The 13,484-nt window shown below is 37.4% G+C and overlaps 1 protein-coding gene and 1 non-coding gene across 2 annotated transcripts; both read right to left on the bottom strand.

The window, feature by feature from the left end:
• Window positions 1–106: 106 nt before the first annotated feature.
• Window positions 107–11,219, bottom strand: LOC112514383 (betaine aldehyde dehydrogenase, chloroplastic). Its single transcript, XM_025120824.1, has 15 exons — window positions 10,956–11,219; window positions 9,324–9,466; window positions 8,602–8,682; window positions 8,368–8,516; window positions 7,634–7,726; window positions 7,423–7,546; window positions 7,044–7,109; window positions 6,768–6,834; window positions 6,475–6,551; window positions 5,000–5,113; window positions 2,991–3,068; window positions 2,770–2,921; window positions 2,419–2,479; window positions 1,274–1,380; window positions 107–478 (listed from the first exon to the last, which is right to left on the bottom strand). The coding sequence occupies exons 1-15, from the start codon at window positions 11,056–11,058 to the stop codon at window positions 385–387; spliced, it is 1,509 nt and encodes a 502-aa protein (XP_024976592.1). The 5' UTR covers window positions 11,059–11,219; the 3' UTR covers window positions 107–384.
• Window positions 11,220–11,329: 110 nt separating this feature from the next.
• On the bottom strand, window positions 11,330–11,402 carry TRNAA-CGC. Its single transcript has one exon. It is a non-coding gene; the product is annotated as a tRNA-Ala (tRNA).
• Between the last annotated feature and the right edge of the window lie 2,082 nt (window positions 11,403–13,484).

Genomic DNA, 13,484 nt, shown 5'->3' with positions numbered 1-13,484 from the left:
GGTGTATATTCCTACATATATATAAAGGTTGAATTGGTCTATGACTAGCTGATATGGTGATGTGGGACTCCACCAATTAAACGTCTAAAACAAATTAGGCATTGGGTTGATGCTCAAGTGGTGAATGGGACATAAATACAAAATATTTCCACACAATACGGATTTAGCATGTCGAATAATGATCTTGGCATGTCCTGAAGAACATATGATCAAGAACTTGGTTCACGAATCACCACGATTGTATCGACATTTCGGTTTGACTTGTTCAAACTGGTAAACTGGCTATTTTTATTTATTGTAAATCTTACTGACACTTACAGTTTTTAGAGGTTAGGAGATGGAGGATCATACCAGCCCATTGTTTGTGAGTAAAACATTGAGGCCTTACAGCTCACGAGATGGAGGATTATACCAACCCCATGGTTGGTCCGAAATATATCGAGTCACCTGCTTCACATTCTGGTAGTTCTCCAAACCCCTGAAAAGAGAGCACCCGTAAACCAAACTAAACCAAACGAGCCCATTATATATGTATATATGTGTGTATATATATATATATATATATATATATATATATATATATATATATATATATATATATGTACGTATACATATATAACCAAATAAGAGAATATGAGAAAGACTGAATCACTGTGATTTTACACTAAAATCACATGTGATTCATGTGACTTTGACTGCGACCTAAGTTCGCCCGCTCCCCCTTGTGTTGACCGTGTTTGTAATCGCATATGATTTGGCCGTTTTCTTGTTTTGACTTTGTTCTCGTTTGATCCTCCCTATATATAGGTATATAGGTGGATGTTCAAATGATAACACTTCCATTTTATGAAAAATACAAGAACACCCTTTTACTATAGTCAATCACATGTGATAATACACGTGAGGGCACCTGGTGGTGTGCGGACGACTTGACCCAAAGGTCGCCCACATCTCTAATCTAGTATCACATATGATTGACTATAGTAAAAAATGTTTTTGCTTTTTCGTAAAATGATGTTCTCACCCATCCCACCTTAAGGTGGGGGTCGGGGGTGTACAAAAGGAAAAAAATAATAGTCTAACGTTCACTCTCTGTCCCACCAATTATGTGAAGACACACAATTGTTTCATTTAATTTGTGCTTTCATTTGCTCTCTCTCCTTGTGTTTTCACGTGATTGGTGGATTGGGAAGGGTAGGGATTTTTATTTCGAAAAATAGGCAAGTGAAGGTGCTGTTATAACAGTAATGAATGTATGGAAGTTGTGAATTACCGTTCTCCTAGTTCACGACCAAAACCACTACGCTTTTTGCCGCCCCACGGAGCTTGAGAGAAGCATGGCTGCGAGCAGTTGACCCAGACAATACCTGCCTGGAAAGCCTGCAGAATGACCGAAAAAGTAAACACATCTGAAATGGTAATAAAAACATCTCATGGTGCACATAACTTTCTAAGCCAAGTCATTTTTAAATCTTTTTTGAAGTATATAAATATACAGCAAATTAGCTCACAAACCCTTCTCAAGCTTTCATGACGTTTGAACCCTTCACCTCCTAGGAGGTTGGGCACTACACGGTAACCCGGATACCGCTAGGCCAAAAACCCTTTGGTTAAGGCATTTCCTTTGTTATCTATCATATATGACTTTCTCTTGTTCAAGATCGAGCTAGGGGTCTACATGGAAACGACCGCTACTGTTAGTGGTAGAGGCCAAGACTGCGTACTTCTTACCCTCTATGGAACCCACGTCCGGGTAAAATATACCAGGTTCATCTAGTTATAAGATGCAAATAAAAGCATCCGTGATGGCTATAAATGTGTTGATCACAAGAATCTGATACCCCTGGGCGTTTTGGTAGAATGTATACAGCGCCAATTACTAGTTCATATTAATTAGTTGTCTTTTATTAGTAGGATATCTTCTATTGTTATTAGTTTCCTGAAACAAGTGGCTTTGTGAGATCATATTTGAATTACAGTAGGGTAGGTATAGAAAATTTGGAGTATTTATAGGTCAATATTTTGAGAAAAAAGGTTGATTACTGGGACACCCTGAGCGGCCCCACATGGAACCCGCACCCTACCCTAAGAACTACATGTGAAGAGGCATTTCAGAGGTGACTCAGTGGCTAAGGCTAGCGGAGGTAACTTGTTGTGCATTTGAGCAAAGTCGCTCCCGCCATTTTGCCAACTGAGCTACTCGCCTGAGGGAGATCACCTACTTTTCGAATTGTAGGTACTATCCTCGAAATTTTCTTTCGTTCATAGATAAACAAAATAAGGGTTCAAGTTGCGTTTTTTTTCAGAATCCATTATTGACTTGATAAGGGTTCAATTAGTGGTACATTTTACATATACAGAGAATGGAGAACATAAAAAAATAGAATGGACGAAGGGAAACTAACGACTTTCCGATACCTTTGTTACACGCTCACACCTTTCCAAATCGTCGGATATTACAGCAGCAGCCAATCCGTAACTATAAACATATCATAAAATAAGTTGAAAGGAGAAAAAAAACTGAATACCTGAACTCTGATGAAAACTAGTGCAGGGATTGTTTAGATAGATACAGATGGCCTATCTCCAAACTTCATGTCCCCTACATTTCCCATCAATTAACTCTTGACACATCATTACTTTATTTAATTCATATTTTCATTCTTTTTCTTCAACAAGATGATGTGTCACAGATTGATTGGTGGACAGGGAGGGACACATGATTCGTATTCCATATAAATAGTCCTCTGCTGAAAGAAGTTAACTCACCAAGTGTCATTTGCTAATTCAATTGCTTCTTCTTCTGTTGTAAATGTTTTTACACAGAGAACGGGTCCAAAAACTTCCTCTTTCCAAATTTGCATGGATGTGGTAACGTCACTGATGATGGTTGGCTTGATATAGAATCCTTTTTCCAAATGCTGCACACAAAAGCCATTTCAATTTTCATCAGAGACAAAGATGGATAGTTTGAGAAAGGAGACCAATACCTCCGGACGCTGCCCTCCAAATAAAATGGTTGCGCCTTCACTTTTGGCTGTTGATATAAACTTCAATACCTTTTCATACTGAAAGATCAAAGAGCTAAACTTTAGACACTTGATCATCCTGGGCTGGGTAATAATTACATGAAGAGAACAAGGTATAAATGTCATACACTCAATTAGAGCCAAGGAATCATGTATCTCTTATCATTTTCATTTTGTATTGAATTTATTACTTCCCCCGTCCAAAATAAATACCCGCAATGAAAAAATGCAGAAATGTAATTATTATATTTTTTTAATTAACTAATTGACGATTTTACCCGTAATAATAGAGAAAGTAATGAATTTCTCCATCTCGTAAGTACAGGTAGAGATGGAAAGTAGACACTTTACTTTTGAAAGTGGACACTTATTTTGGAACAAAGGGAGTATTATTTTTAATTAGAGATCACTTGTTAGTAATCTAATGTCTCATTCCATACACACAAACAAAAGCAGATATAAGAGTTTGTACCCATTATCACAATCAAATTAAAAGCAACAATACAATGCAGTGGTCTTGGTCACTCTCCATCACACAGAAATAGAAACAATTCATCTTTTTGGAGAATCTGAAGTCAAACTCTCATATGGTCCCAATAATTATCATTACAGAAGTGGAGAGCTAAGTTTGGTCCACAAGATTAGCAAGGGCCATTTGGCATGTAGTCTAACAACTTTTACAATATTTGCTGGGTATAGACAAGGTCTGCATACATCCTATCCTACCCTACTCAGTATAGGATCACTATATTCGTTTGCTTCGGTTTGCTAGGGTCAAATGTTGTAATATTTGTGAGTCGTATTACTACTAAAATCCAAATAAGGTGAACATATGACAGATATTCAAGATTAATAATTAAGTGGAAAAACAACAAAAAGCAAATGCCTAACAATATAATAGCAATGAGATACACCAAAAACCAAAATGAGCAAATGGCATACGCGTTTTGATACCTTAAAACAAGAAGTGCAATTTTCGCCGACAAACCTTGGGATCGAAATAGTCAATAGATCTAATCTAGTTGCTTGTATGACATTTTCCAATATTAAGAGAAATCATAGAAAGAATTTTGAACTCTGTAACACCCCCAAATCCATACATTGCATATAACACATATTTCATATATAGAATACATGTTTTCCCCCACATAGGTCCTTGATACAATGTAAAATACGCAACCCAAAAATTTCAAAAGTACATGTTCTTGCATCTATGCTTCCAAAACAGCTAAGCACATAGGGAAGTAATTCACATAATGCTCTTTCCCTTATTATCTTTACCTGTACACATATTTTTGAAAACACGAAATGAGGGTCAGACATGAATGTCTAGTGAGGTTCCCTTTTTATGTAATGCAGGGTGAAGATCACCAAAACATTTATTTCAAATAATTCATCTTATGTAGCAAAACTAAAATCATACTGTTTTGGTCCATCGAGCCTCTGGTTCCAAACCACACTTGGAATATATTTCAATAACTAGGACCAGAGCCCCTCTRGTCTCTCTTCCARRSYTYYKGKTCCTTAACCAGAGCCTCTGGTTGTACTAACCAGAGCTTCTGGTTCAAAAGACATGATCAACCAGAGCCTTCTGGTTCAACGTGTAAGCCAACCAGAGCCTCTCTGGTCTGTTTTTCATAAAAGATTCTAAGTATAAAATCCTTTTCTTAAAAACTTCTAAAAATATGATTTTGACATAGAAGCTCTTATCAATAGATACAGAGCCTCTGGTCCAATTAGTACATTTAGTAAAAACTTGCTCATTCTCCAAATCAATAACTAGAATCCTCTGGTCCAATAATGAGGACCAACCAGAGCCCCTCTGGTTCCTTACAAGGAGATCAAAGCAGAGATATATCTAAATCATTACCCATCGTCTAAAATCATTCTTCTCTTTATATCAAGAGCCACAGGAATCTGTTTTCTGGTAATAGAAATAGAGGGACAGTAAAATGTGATCCATTTCTTACCTGTCCGCCACTAACTATAGCGCCAAGTCTACAACCTTCCTCCAAGGGGTCTGAAATCTTGATGTTTTTAGCCCACATAACAAGCTTGTCTAAAAACTCCTCAGCAATGCTTTCCTGAAATATTAGATGATTTTATTCCACCAAATATCTAGCAGCAGTGAGCATCTTTTAGCTTGTTGTCAAGTGCAATGATTTAGAATCAAATATATTCACTTGTGCAGAAAAACACTAACCAAACCAAACAAACCCATTATACCCCGCTCGAAAACAGAGTCTGGGAGGGGTGGGATGTACAAAGTCCTGACTTCTACCCCAAAGGGTATCGCGGCTATTTCTCTGAAGACCCCTGGCTTGTGCCAAAGTGTCAGAGAAGAGGAGAGGAGACATTGAGCAAGATATAGCACACTAAGCAGCAGAAAAAGAAGAAAAGAAAGCATATACAAAGTATGAACAACACAAACACCCTCTACCAAACGCAAGCCTCTTATACCCTAGCTGATGGCTCCCTAATCCTCCCCCTGTCCTATTCTCACCATCCCTAACTCCTTACTTCTTATGCACATTAGCTACAGGTCCCCATCTTAAATCTACTACCATAGTCCTGTGCCTCCAATAACTCCTATAAATGGTCATGTCATCGGAAATGCGTAAGGCTGCCAAGAAAAACACTGACGACAAGAAATTTAAGAGGGAAATACATGACAACAGTAAGTAAATGTATGTAGCTTCAAAGAGGGTATGGACATGCAAAGCATGCATGGCTTTTTAAATATGAAAGGCATCTAGGAATAAGACAAGTCTTTGTCTGACCTGTCTGAATATGAGAGGGAGCAAGTGAGTTCACAAACATAACTTATAAGGCACAAACCCAAGTGATACCAGTACTCATAGTTCCTAAGATGGAATCCATCGACTAAAAACAAAACTAACACTTGTGGTTGTTTGCTAGTTTGAAGCCTGCAAGCTTTTGAAGATTGCAAGAACTAAAAACATAAATAAGTCTGGTGCTTCGCTGTGGTGCTTTCATCCAATTGAGTATAGACAATATGAAGAAAAGCTAAACTGAGTTACATAATAAATCTTTCCTGCAAGTCATAATAGTGAGTATCAAAGGAATACATAATTACGAATCACATGTTTCTGCCAATGTTTATCTGGTATGTAGGCGACAATGGCAAAAGATAACATAGCTGACTCTGACAATCCCTCCAGGGAATTCCAAAAATGGAATCCTAAGCCGAAGCCTTGGTAGTTTATGGAGAGGGTTATTGTTCAAGAGTTTTCATCAAACTCTTATTTTACCAATTGATGACTCAAAGAAGCAAAAAACATATCATTACTAGTCTCTTGGCTTCCTTCTAGCAGGGCAATAAAAATGATAAAGAAGTGATCCTCTCAATGACGCTACACGGAAAGATCAATTCAAATGCTTGAGCAGGTCACAGATCACATGCTGTATCAATAGACATACTTACATGCACCAAAAGGCGAGATGTTGCACTGCATATTTGACCATTTGTCCAGAAGCAACCAAAGAGCGTCCATTCAGCAGCTGTTTGAATGACAATCAAGAAAAACAAACTTTTCATCTATAAACATGATTGAGATAATATCTAATATGTTCGACATTATTTAATCAAAACTCACACAGATTGAAAGAGTGACTGGCCAATAGCACAATCCTATTAACTTTAAGTCTAGAGTGTTTTTATCATCTTTTGGCGAAGGGAGAGCAGGAATGAAAACTTGAACTCCAGAAGAAACAAACCTTTATCGATGTCAACATCATCAAACACCACTATTGGACTTTTCCCACCAAGTTCAAGTGTAATGGGCTGCCAAACAAACAGAGTATAAAGATAATATAAGAAGAAAGAAATCCAAGTTCAACCAAATGATCACATGATGTCAGTCAAAAAGTGGATCCATGATTCCTGTTTAAGGTACTCAATGTCTCACTTTGCCTCTTCCTATAACTACTTTTCCTTTCTCCTTCTCACTCAAAAATGAACTGAAACAGAAATAGTATGATACTGAATGATACCTTAACATTTTGAGCTGCAGCTGTCATAACCTTGCTTCCTGTGGCACTGCTTCCTGTAAATGCAATCTGTAAAAGAATAATTGTTGTTGAACACCTTTTTAAATTTAATAGACCACAAAATGTGGTGGTGAACTGGAACATGTAAAAGTAGTACTCTCTCCGTCCCAAAAATAAATGTCCACTTTCAAAAGTAAGTAACTACTTTCCAACTCTACCCTTAATTATGAGATGGAGAGATTTATTACTCCCTCTATTATTAGGGGAAAATTGTCATTAAAAGTCGTTACACATTTCTAAACCTGTGTGCTTTTTTTTATAGTGGCCATCTATTTTTTTTACTTCGGGAGTAAATCACATTTGAAAGAAACGAGAACTAGACCTTGTCAACATCGGGATGAGATGCCAATGGTGCACCAGCTTCTGGACCTAAACCAGTAAGAATATTGAGAACACCAGGAGGGAGGCCCACCTCTCTGCATATTTCACCTAATTCCAAGCAAGTACTGAAAGAGGATGGCACATTATAAATGCAAGCAAGAGGACTCAGCATCAGAAATACAGAAAACAAGCTTCCACCAATGAGTACCTACACCGATGCTAGCTCTGATGGTTTAAGTATCGCAGCACACCCGGCTGCCAGGGCAGGAGCAACTTTCCAGGTAGCCATCAGTAAAGGGTAATTCCTAGAAGTAAACCATCTTATGTTCAATAAGTAACTAAAATCTTCTCTGACAAGGTATAATAGGCCTCACCATTGCAACCAATACATACAAGCAACTCAGCAATTCAAATCATCACTGAGTGGAAGTAAAATTTTCACAATTTATGACTCGACATGGAATGAAATAGGTGTGTGATTTAATAATCAATAATGTGTTTTAGAGAAACAATATGCATGCAGAGATCACACTCCAAGCCTCCATGCCTTAATTTATGATGGAAAATTTTATGGAACTCGTGACATGCAAGAAGAATACCAAAACCTAAACAGGCCCTTGCTAACTTTTGGACTTTTTAGACTTTTAGACCCAAGTCTGAATCATTTGAGCAATAATCCAAATGATATTGTTCAGCTAAAAAACAGTTGATAACAGATAAGAGGCCAACTTAAACCCATTTAAAATTCAATTCTCAAAATAAGATCATAAACTACTATGCCAAGTCTAATCCAGTGCTTAAACACAACAGTTCAATTGATGCACAATAAATTAACTTAGGGGATAACAAAAATCTGAAGACGGTGCAAAATTAGATGCTGGAGCAGAACATCAAGGACATGAATGTTTGCACCTAGTATAAGAATCAACACGTCGAGAAAGTATACCATGGAGTGATCAACCCAACAACACCAATGGGTTCCCTAATAATATGACATTTAAATGTGTCCAATGGAAGAGCAACAGATGCATTTTGCTTTCTATCCAACTCTTCAGCAAGATCGGCATTATACTCGAAACATCCAGCAACATCGTCCTAAATAATAAAAAGAGATATCATAACATATTAGCTGGTTAGTTCATGAATAACCTTTGTGTGTCATTATATGCAATAAGCATACCATATCCCATGCTGCTTCTTCGAGTGGTTTTCCACAATCGATGGCTTCAAGTTTTGACAATTCAGTTTTTTTCTCTATTATCTGCATGTGGATAGAGAACTTTATGAATTTGATGCAGATAAAGCAAACATATGGAAGTGCATTAACAGTAAGAGGTTTCTCACTAAATAGCATAACAATGCAGCATCTGCACAATTAACCAAGGATAAACAGTCACCATTTAATCAGTAACCATAGTCCAGAACACGAGAAATGGGAAGCTATACCAAATATTCTTAAATGAGATTAACTCAAAATCCTTGAGAAAGTATAGCATTACTGGACTAGATAAAAAAAAGCAACCTATCTACTTAGAAAGCTTTGATCAAGATTGATATGAATTAGAAACCAACAATAAGAATCACACAGATCAATTGCAACCAATAGAAACTAAATTTAGCCATCACATGGTTTGATTACCATTGATGTTGCTTAATAACCGAAGCACAACCAAAACAACAGCCACTAACTCCTTAGCATAATGCATGCAAAAGTAAGCCCACGAAGAGGACCCAGACAGCTGGAAATTTATGAAATCTCAACATATCAGGACTCATCTCAAAACACAATTCGACCTAAAAGATTTTTTACCCTGCAACCTAATTAACAAAATTTGAACTCGTAGCCAACTGCTCCACAACCAAATTCTGCTAACTGAAAAATGAAGTAAACTGAACACACACCTTTGAAGCAATAGCGCGCAAATACTTGGCACGATGCGCTCCTGAAGCTGATGACCACTCTTTCCCTCCGTTACGTTTAAGAGCTCTGCGAGCAGCTTCCACGGCAACGGCAACATCTTCTGCTGTAGCAGCTGGAATATCCCCTGACCACACAAAATTTCCGAACACATAAATTAACATATAAAACCCGAACAACTTGCACAGCTCGGAATCAATTACAACAGTTATGCACAATGCAGATATAATACAGTAATTCACGACAAGATAACTTCTAATTTTAGGAAAATGATGTTGGGGTAGATGAATAATAGGGTAGTTTTCTGAAATCATAGATCGTGTATATCACTTTTCGAATCAGATATTTCGACCCTATAGCCTTGGGTTGCATGAAATTCTGAATATGGGATAATCCAAGAAGTAACAATCTAATTTCTTAGGCACAGAAAATTAGATTATGTTACTTTTGGTTTTTGAATATATCAATCCTTAGATCCAGAACCAAAAACCAGGGTTATCTACAGAAATTAGATAACAACAAACAGTTATGGAAGGTTATCAGAAGGTTAACAACAGTTAAAGAACCAAAAACATGTTAGAAAACTTTGTTTGGAATCCACTAAAAGTCGTTTATCACTTTCAGATTGAAGTATTTCGACGGTACAATCGAAATCTCAATCGGATAAAATTCCGTGATTGACAGTACTTCGAATCCAAATTGTTATGAAATCTGTGTACCACTCTCTAATCGGAAAAATGACCAATTCGCATATTCAAGAAGTGCGAAAACTGTCAAAAACGACAGTTTTTTCTCCCTAAACCGGGTTTAAAAACCGGGTTCAAAATCCAAAATTCGGATTTCTGATGCATATTCCATAAAGCAATATTACCCGAATAAAATTCGACCCCAGCCAGGGGCTGCTGCCCCTTGGACCCCGCCACCGGGGGCGCTGCCCCCCGGATACCCGTCATTTAGGGGATTCGCCCCTAAATCAAAATAAACTCAAACAAGTGTGCACTCCGCACCTTCCTCACTTGTTCAATATTTATCATGATTACATTGGTCAACAAATTAATCCCATTACACTTAAATGATATTGGTGATACTAATAACCAACAAAACATCTGTTAGGAACTAACCATACGTCAAGAACCAAACGAATCAGTTCCAACAAGCTGCCTACTGAGGCTGTGATGTTTTCCATAACACTTCTTCCATAGAAACCAAACGATTCCGTTGGACCCCGCAACGGGGCGCGGCCCCCTTGACCCCGCCTTTTGGTTCGTACCGGATCAATCTAGTCTTCTACAAGTGTGCACTCCCTAACTTGCATAAAAAACTAAGTAAAAATCTCCTTAGCTCTCGTATATTTACCTCTTACACTAAATGAAACGGTGACACTAAAATCACCAACAAATGAAACCAGAAGCAACATCTAGAAATAAGCAAACACATTGGGGTCTGAAGAATGCTGTAAACATATCATTATTACGAGTATTTTTCAATCAATACAAGAAACTTGAATGCTTAAAACAGGAAAACAAAAATATCAGACTGTACAATAAATAGTTCGCCGTTGTATGGAAACCACTAGAAGAGTGTGTATGTGTGTTTGGAGATGAGATTAACTATACCAATTATCTGCTCGGTAGCGGGATTGATTACAGAGATGCGATTCTTCTTCACAGGTTCTTTCCACTCCCCATCGACGAATAAGTGACGTGATGGTATAGCCATTGCCAAAGCAGATCTTCAGCTGGTTGATTGAAGTGTGTGAGAAATTCCGATGACTGAAAATCGTGGTCGGTGGCCACCAGTCAACGGCGGGCAGAAATCACACCGGCAATGTGAAGAAGGCCTCGGAAAGCGTGAGTGAAAAAATGACGAGTGTGATGATCCAGTGGAAGTCAGTAGTCCCTATCAATGACGGCCATTTTTCAACAATCTGATGGACCAGATTTGAGCTTGATTCTGAACACGTGTCCACGAAAAAGGGTGGAGAAAAAAATGGAGGTGCGGGGAATCGAACCCCGTGCCTCTCGCATGCGAAGCGAGCGCTCTACCATATGAGCTACACCCCCGGTTTGATTCCATTATTTTTATTATTTTTATGAGTGTGTTTAGTAAACTGAAAATAACAGAATAGGAATAATGACTTGGGATCACATGAGATCAGCCAATTTTTTTGAGATCTGTGAGACCACCTTTTTATACTTGAAATTTCATAGTGTTTTTATTTTGAATGTTCAGTTTTTTTTACCTTCACAGCGTTTTGCTGTGAAGTTTCAAATGTAAAAAAACGGTTTCATGAAAACAGACTGGTTTCACATGAACCTAACCTTAGGGATCATTGTTCTACGTTTGACAAAAAATTTATATGTATCATAAACGAATAGGGTGGAAATTTCATCCTCATAAAGAGAGAGAATGTGGGATGCATCTAAGACTATGTATGATGGTTATAGATATTTTCGAAGACATGACGTTGTAATAAGTTTATATGACACTTTTAATACAAAGCGTCCCAATAGCTATTTTATACGATACTATTTGAAAATGTGTCCTATAAAAAGACAGGTTTACAAGACACCTTTTTCAAAAGTGTCATATAAAATAGCTATTATGATTATTTGTACTAAAAATATCCTATAAAAACTCATTAAGACATCCAAAAACACCATACAAACTTATTATAACGTCTTTATATATAACTCTTTATTTTTGGGTCCTATAAAACAGTCTAATAAGACACTTTGAAATTGGTGGCGTCCTGTAAACTCAATTTTATTGCAGTGATGATCTAGAAGGTTGCTAAGGTAATGGAGGTGTAGGGATGACCACCGAAATGGACAAGACAAGAACAACATCATAATGGTGGATTCTTTTTATATTCTCTTTTTCATGCGCCTTTTTACGTTTGTATTTTTGGCACGATTTGCCATTTTAACGACACATCCAAACGTTTCCAAGAAACCACTATTTGTGGCTTATTCAAAGTATGCAAGGGTCATAGGTGCCACATGGCAACGTAAAAAAGACAAATACCATCAACTTGTTCTGATCTGATATAATAATCTCATGAGTTTGCTCTTATTTTATCGTCAAAAAAACAAAAGAAGACTTCCATCTCCAAGTTATTTGAACTCACAACCATCAAAGGACCATCGTCTGATAGGGATGGCAAAAAAAAAAAACCGAAACCAGTGGTGAAAACCGAAACTTTTGGGTCGGGTTCGGGGACGGGACGGAGATATATTCGGGGATTTTAACGGGGGCGGGAGCAGTGATCATATGCATGTATAATATCGCATGTATAATATCATTAAAAGAATATACTAACGTTAAAATTTAAACGACTTTTATCTACTTTACCTCAACACCCCAAATAAGGCTTAACGAAAAAGTCTAGTTTATTTGTCTAATCTTGAGCGTGATGTTAGTTGTACGATGTTTGAATTTTTGTTTACTTTTATATTGTACTCTAAAATTGGTTTGGGTGTGTTTGAGACATCTAGACTTACATCTTAAAAAAAATTGTAATTTACTTTTAGTTGTGAAAATTAACATATTGTAGTTTTTTTCATATCGGTTCGGATATAACCAATGGTGAACGGGGGAACCAACGGGAAAAGATGGATTTTTACTCTTCACGGGTTCCCCAACGGGGATCAGGGGAACCACGGTGATCGAGACAATTACATGAACTGTTTTAGTTATCGGTTTCAAATACAGGGATACCAATAACCAGCCCGATCCTGGCCAGTTGCCATTCCTATCGTCTAACACACATATCAAAGGCCAACAAATCAAACCCTTAATACCAACTTTCTTTTCCAGTGTCCGCCGTCTTCTGGGAACAATTCTTAAAGAATATCCAGATCTAGAACGACACGGTTTTTAACACCGTCTTAACGATAACAACACTGTAAACCTCTTTTTTAGCCTTAAAAGATTGGTATTCAATCAAAATTTCATGTCTTTTTATGACCTAAATTGGGGAGTTGATACAATGTTCCCAAAGTGAACTCCCCTTCACATCATGTAGTGGCCCATACATACCAATTGCTTAGCTGGTTTTTTCATGATAGAGGAAAGAAAGGAATGTTGGCCTACAAAAAACACTACAAAAAGGATGATTTGAATTGTGATTAGTAGTTAACTTT

The sequence above is a fragment of the Cynara cardunculus genome (assembly GCF_001531365.2).
Source record: "Cynara cardunculus var. scolymus isolate 2C chromosome LG 6, CcrdV1, whole genome shotgun sequence".
Lineage (NCBI taxonomy): Eukaryota > Viridiplantae > Streptophyta > Magnoliopsida > Asterales > Asteraceae > Cynara > Cynara cardunculus.
Note: the sequence above shows the minus strand (reverse complement) of the source record. Positions and strands in the feature narration are given on the sequence as shown.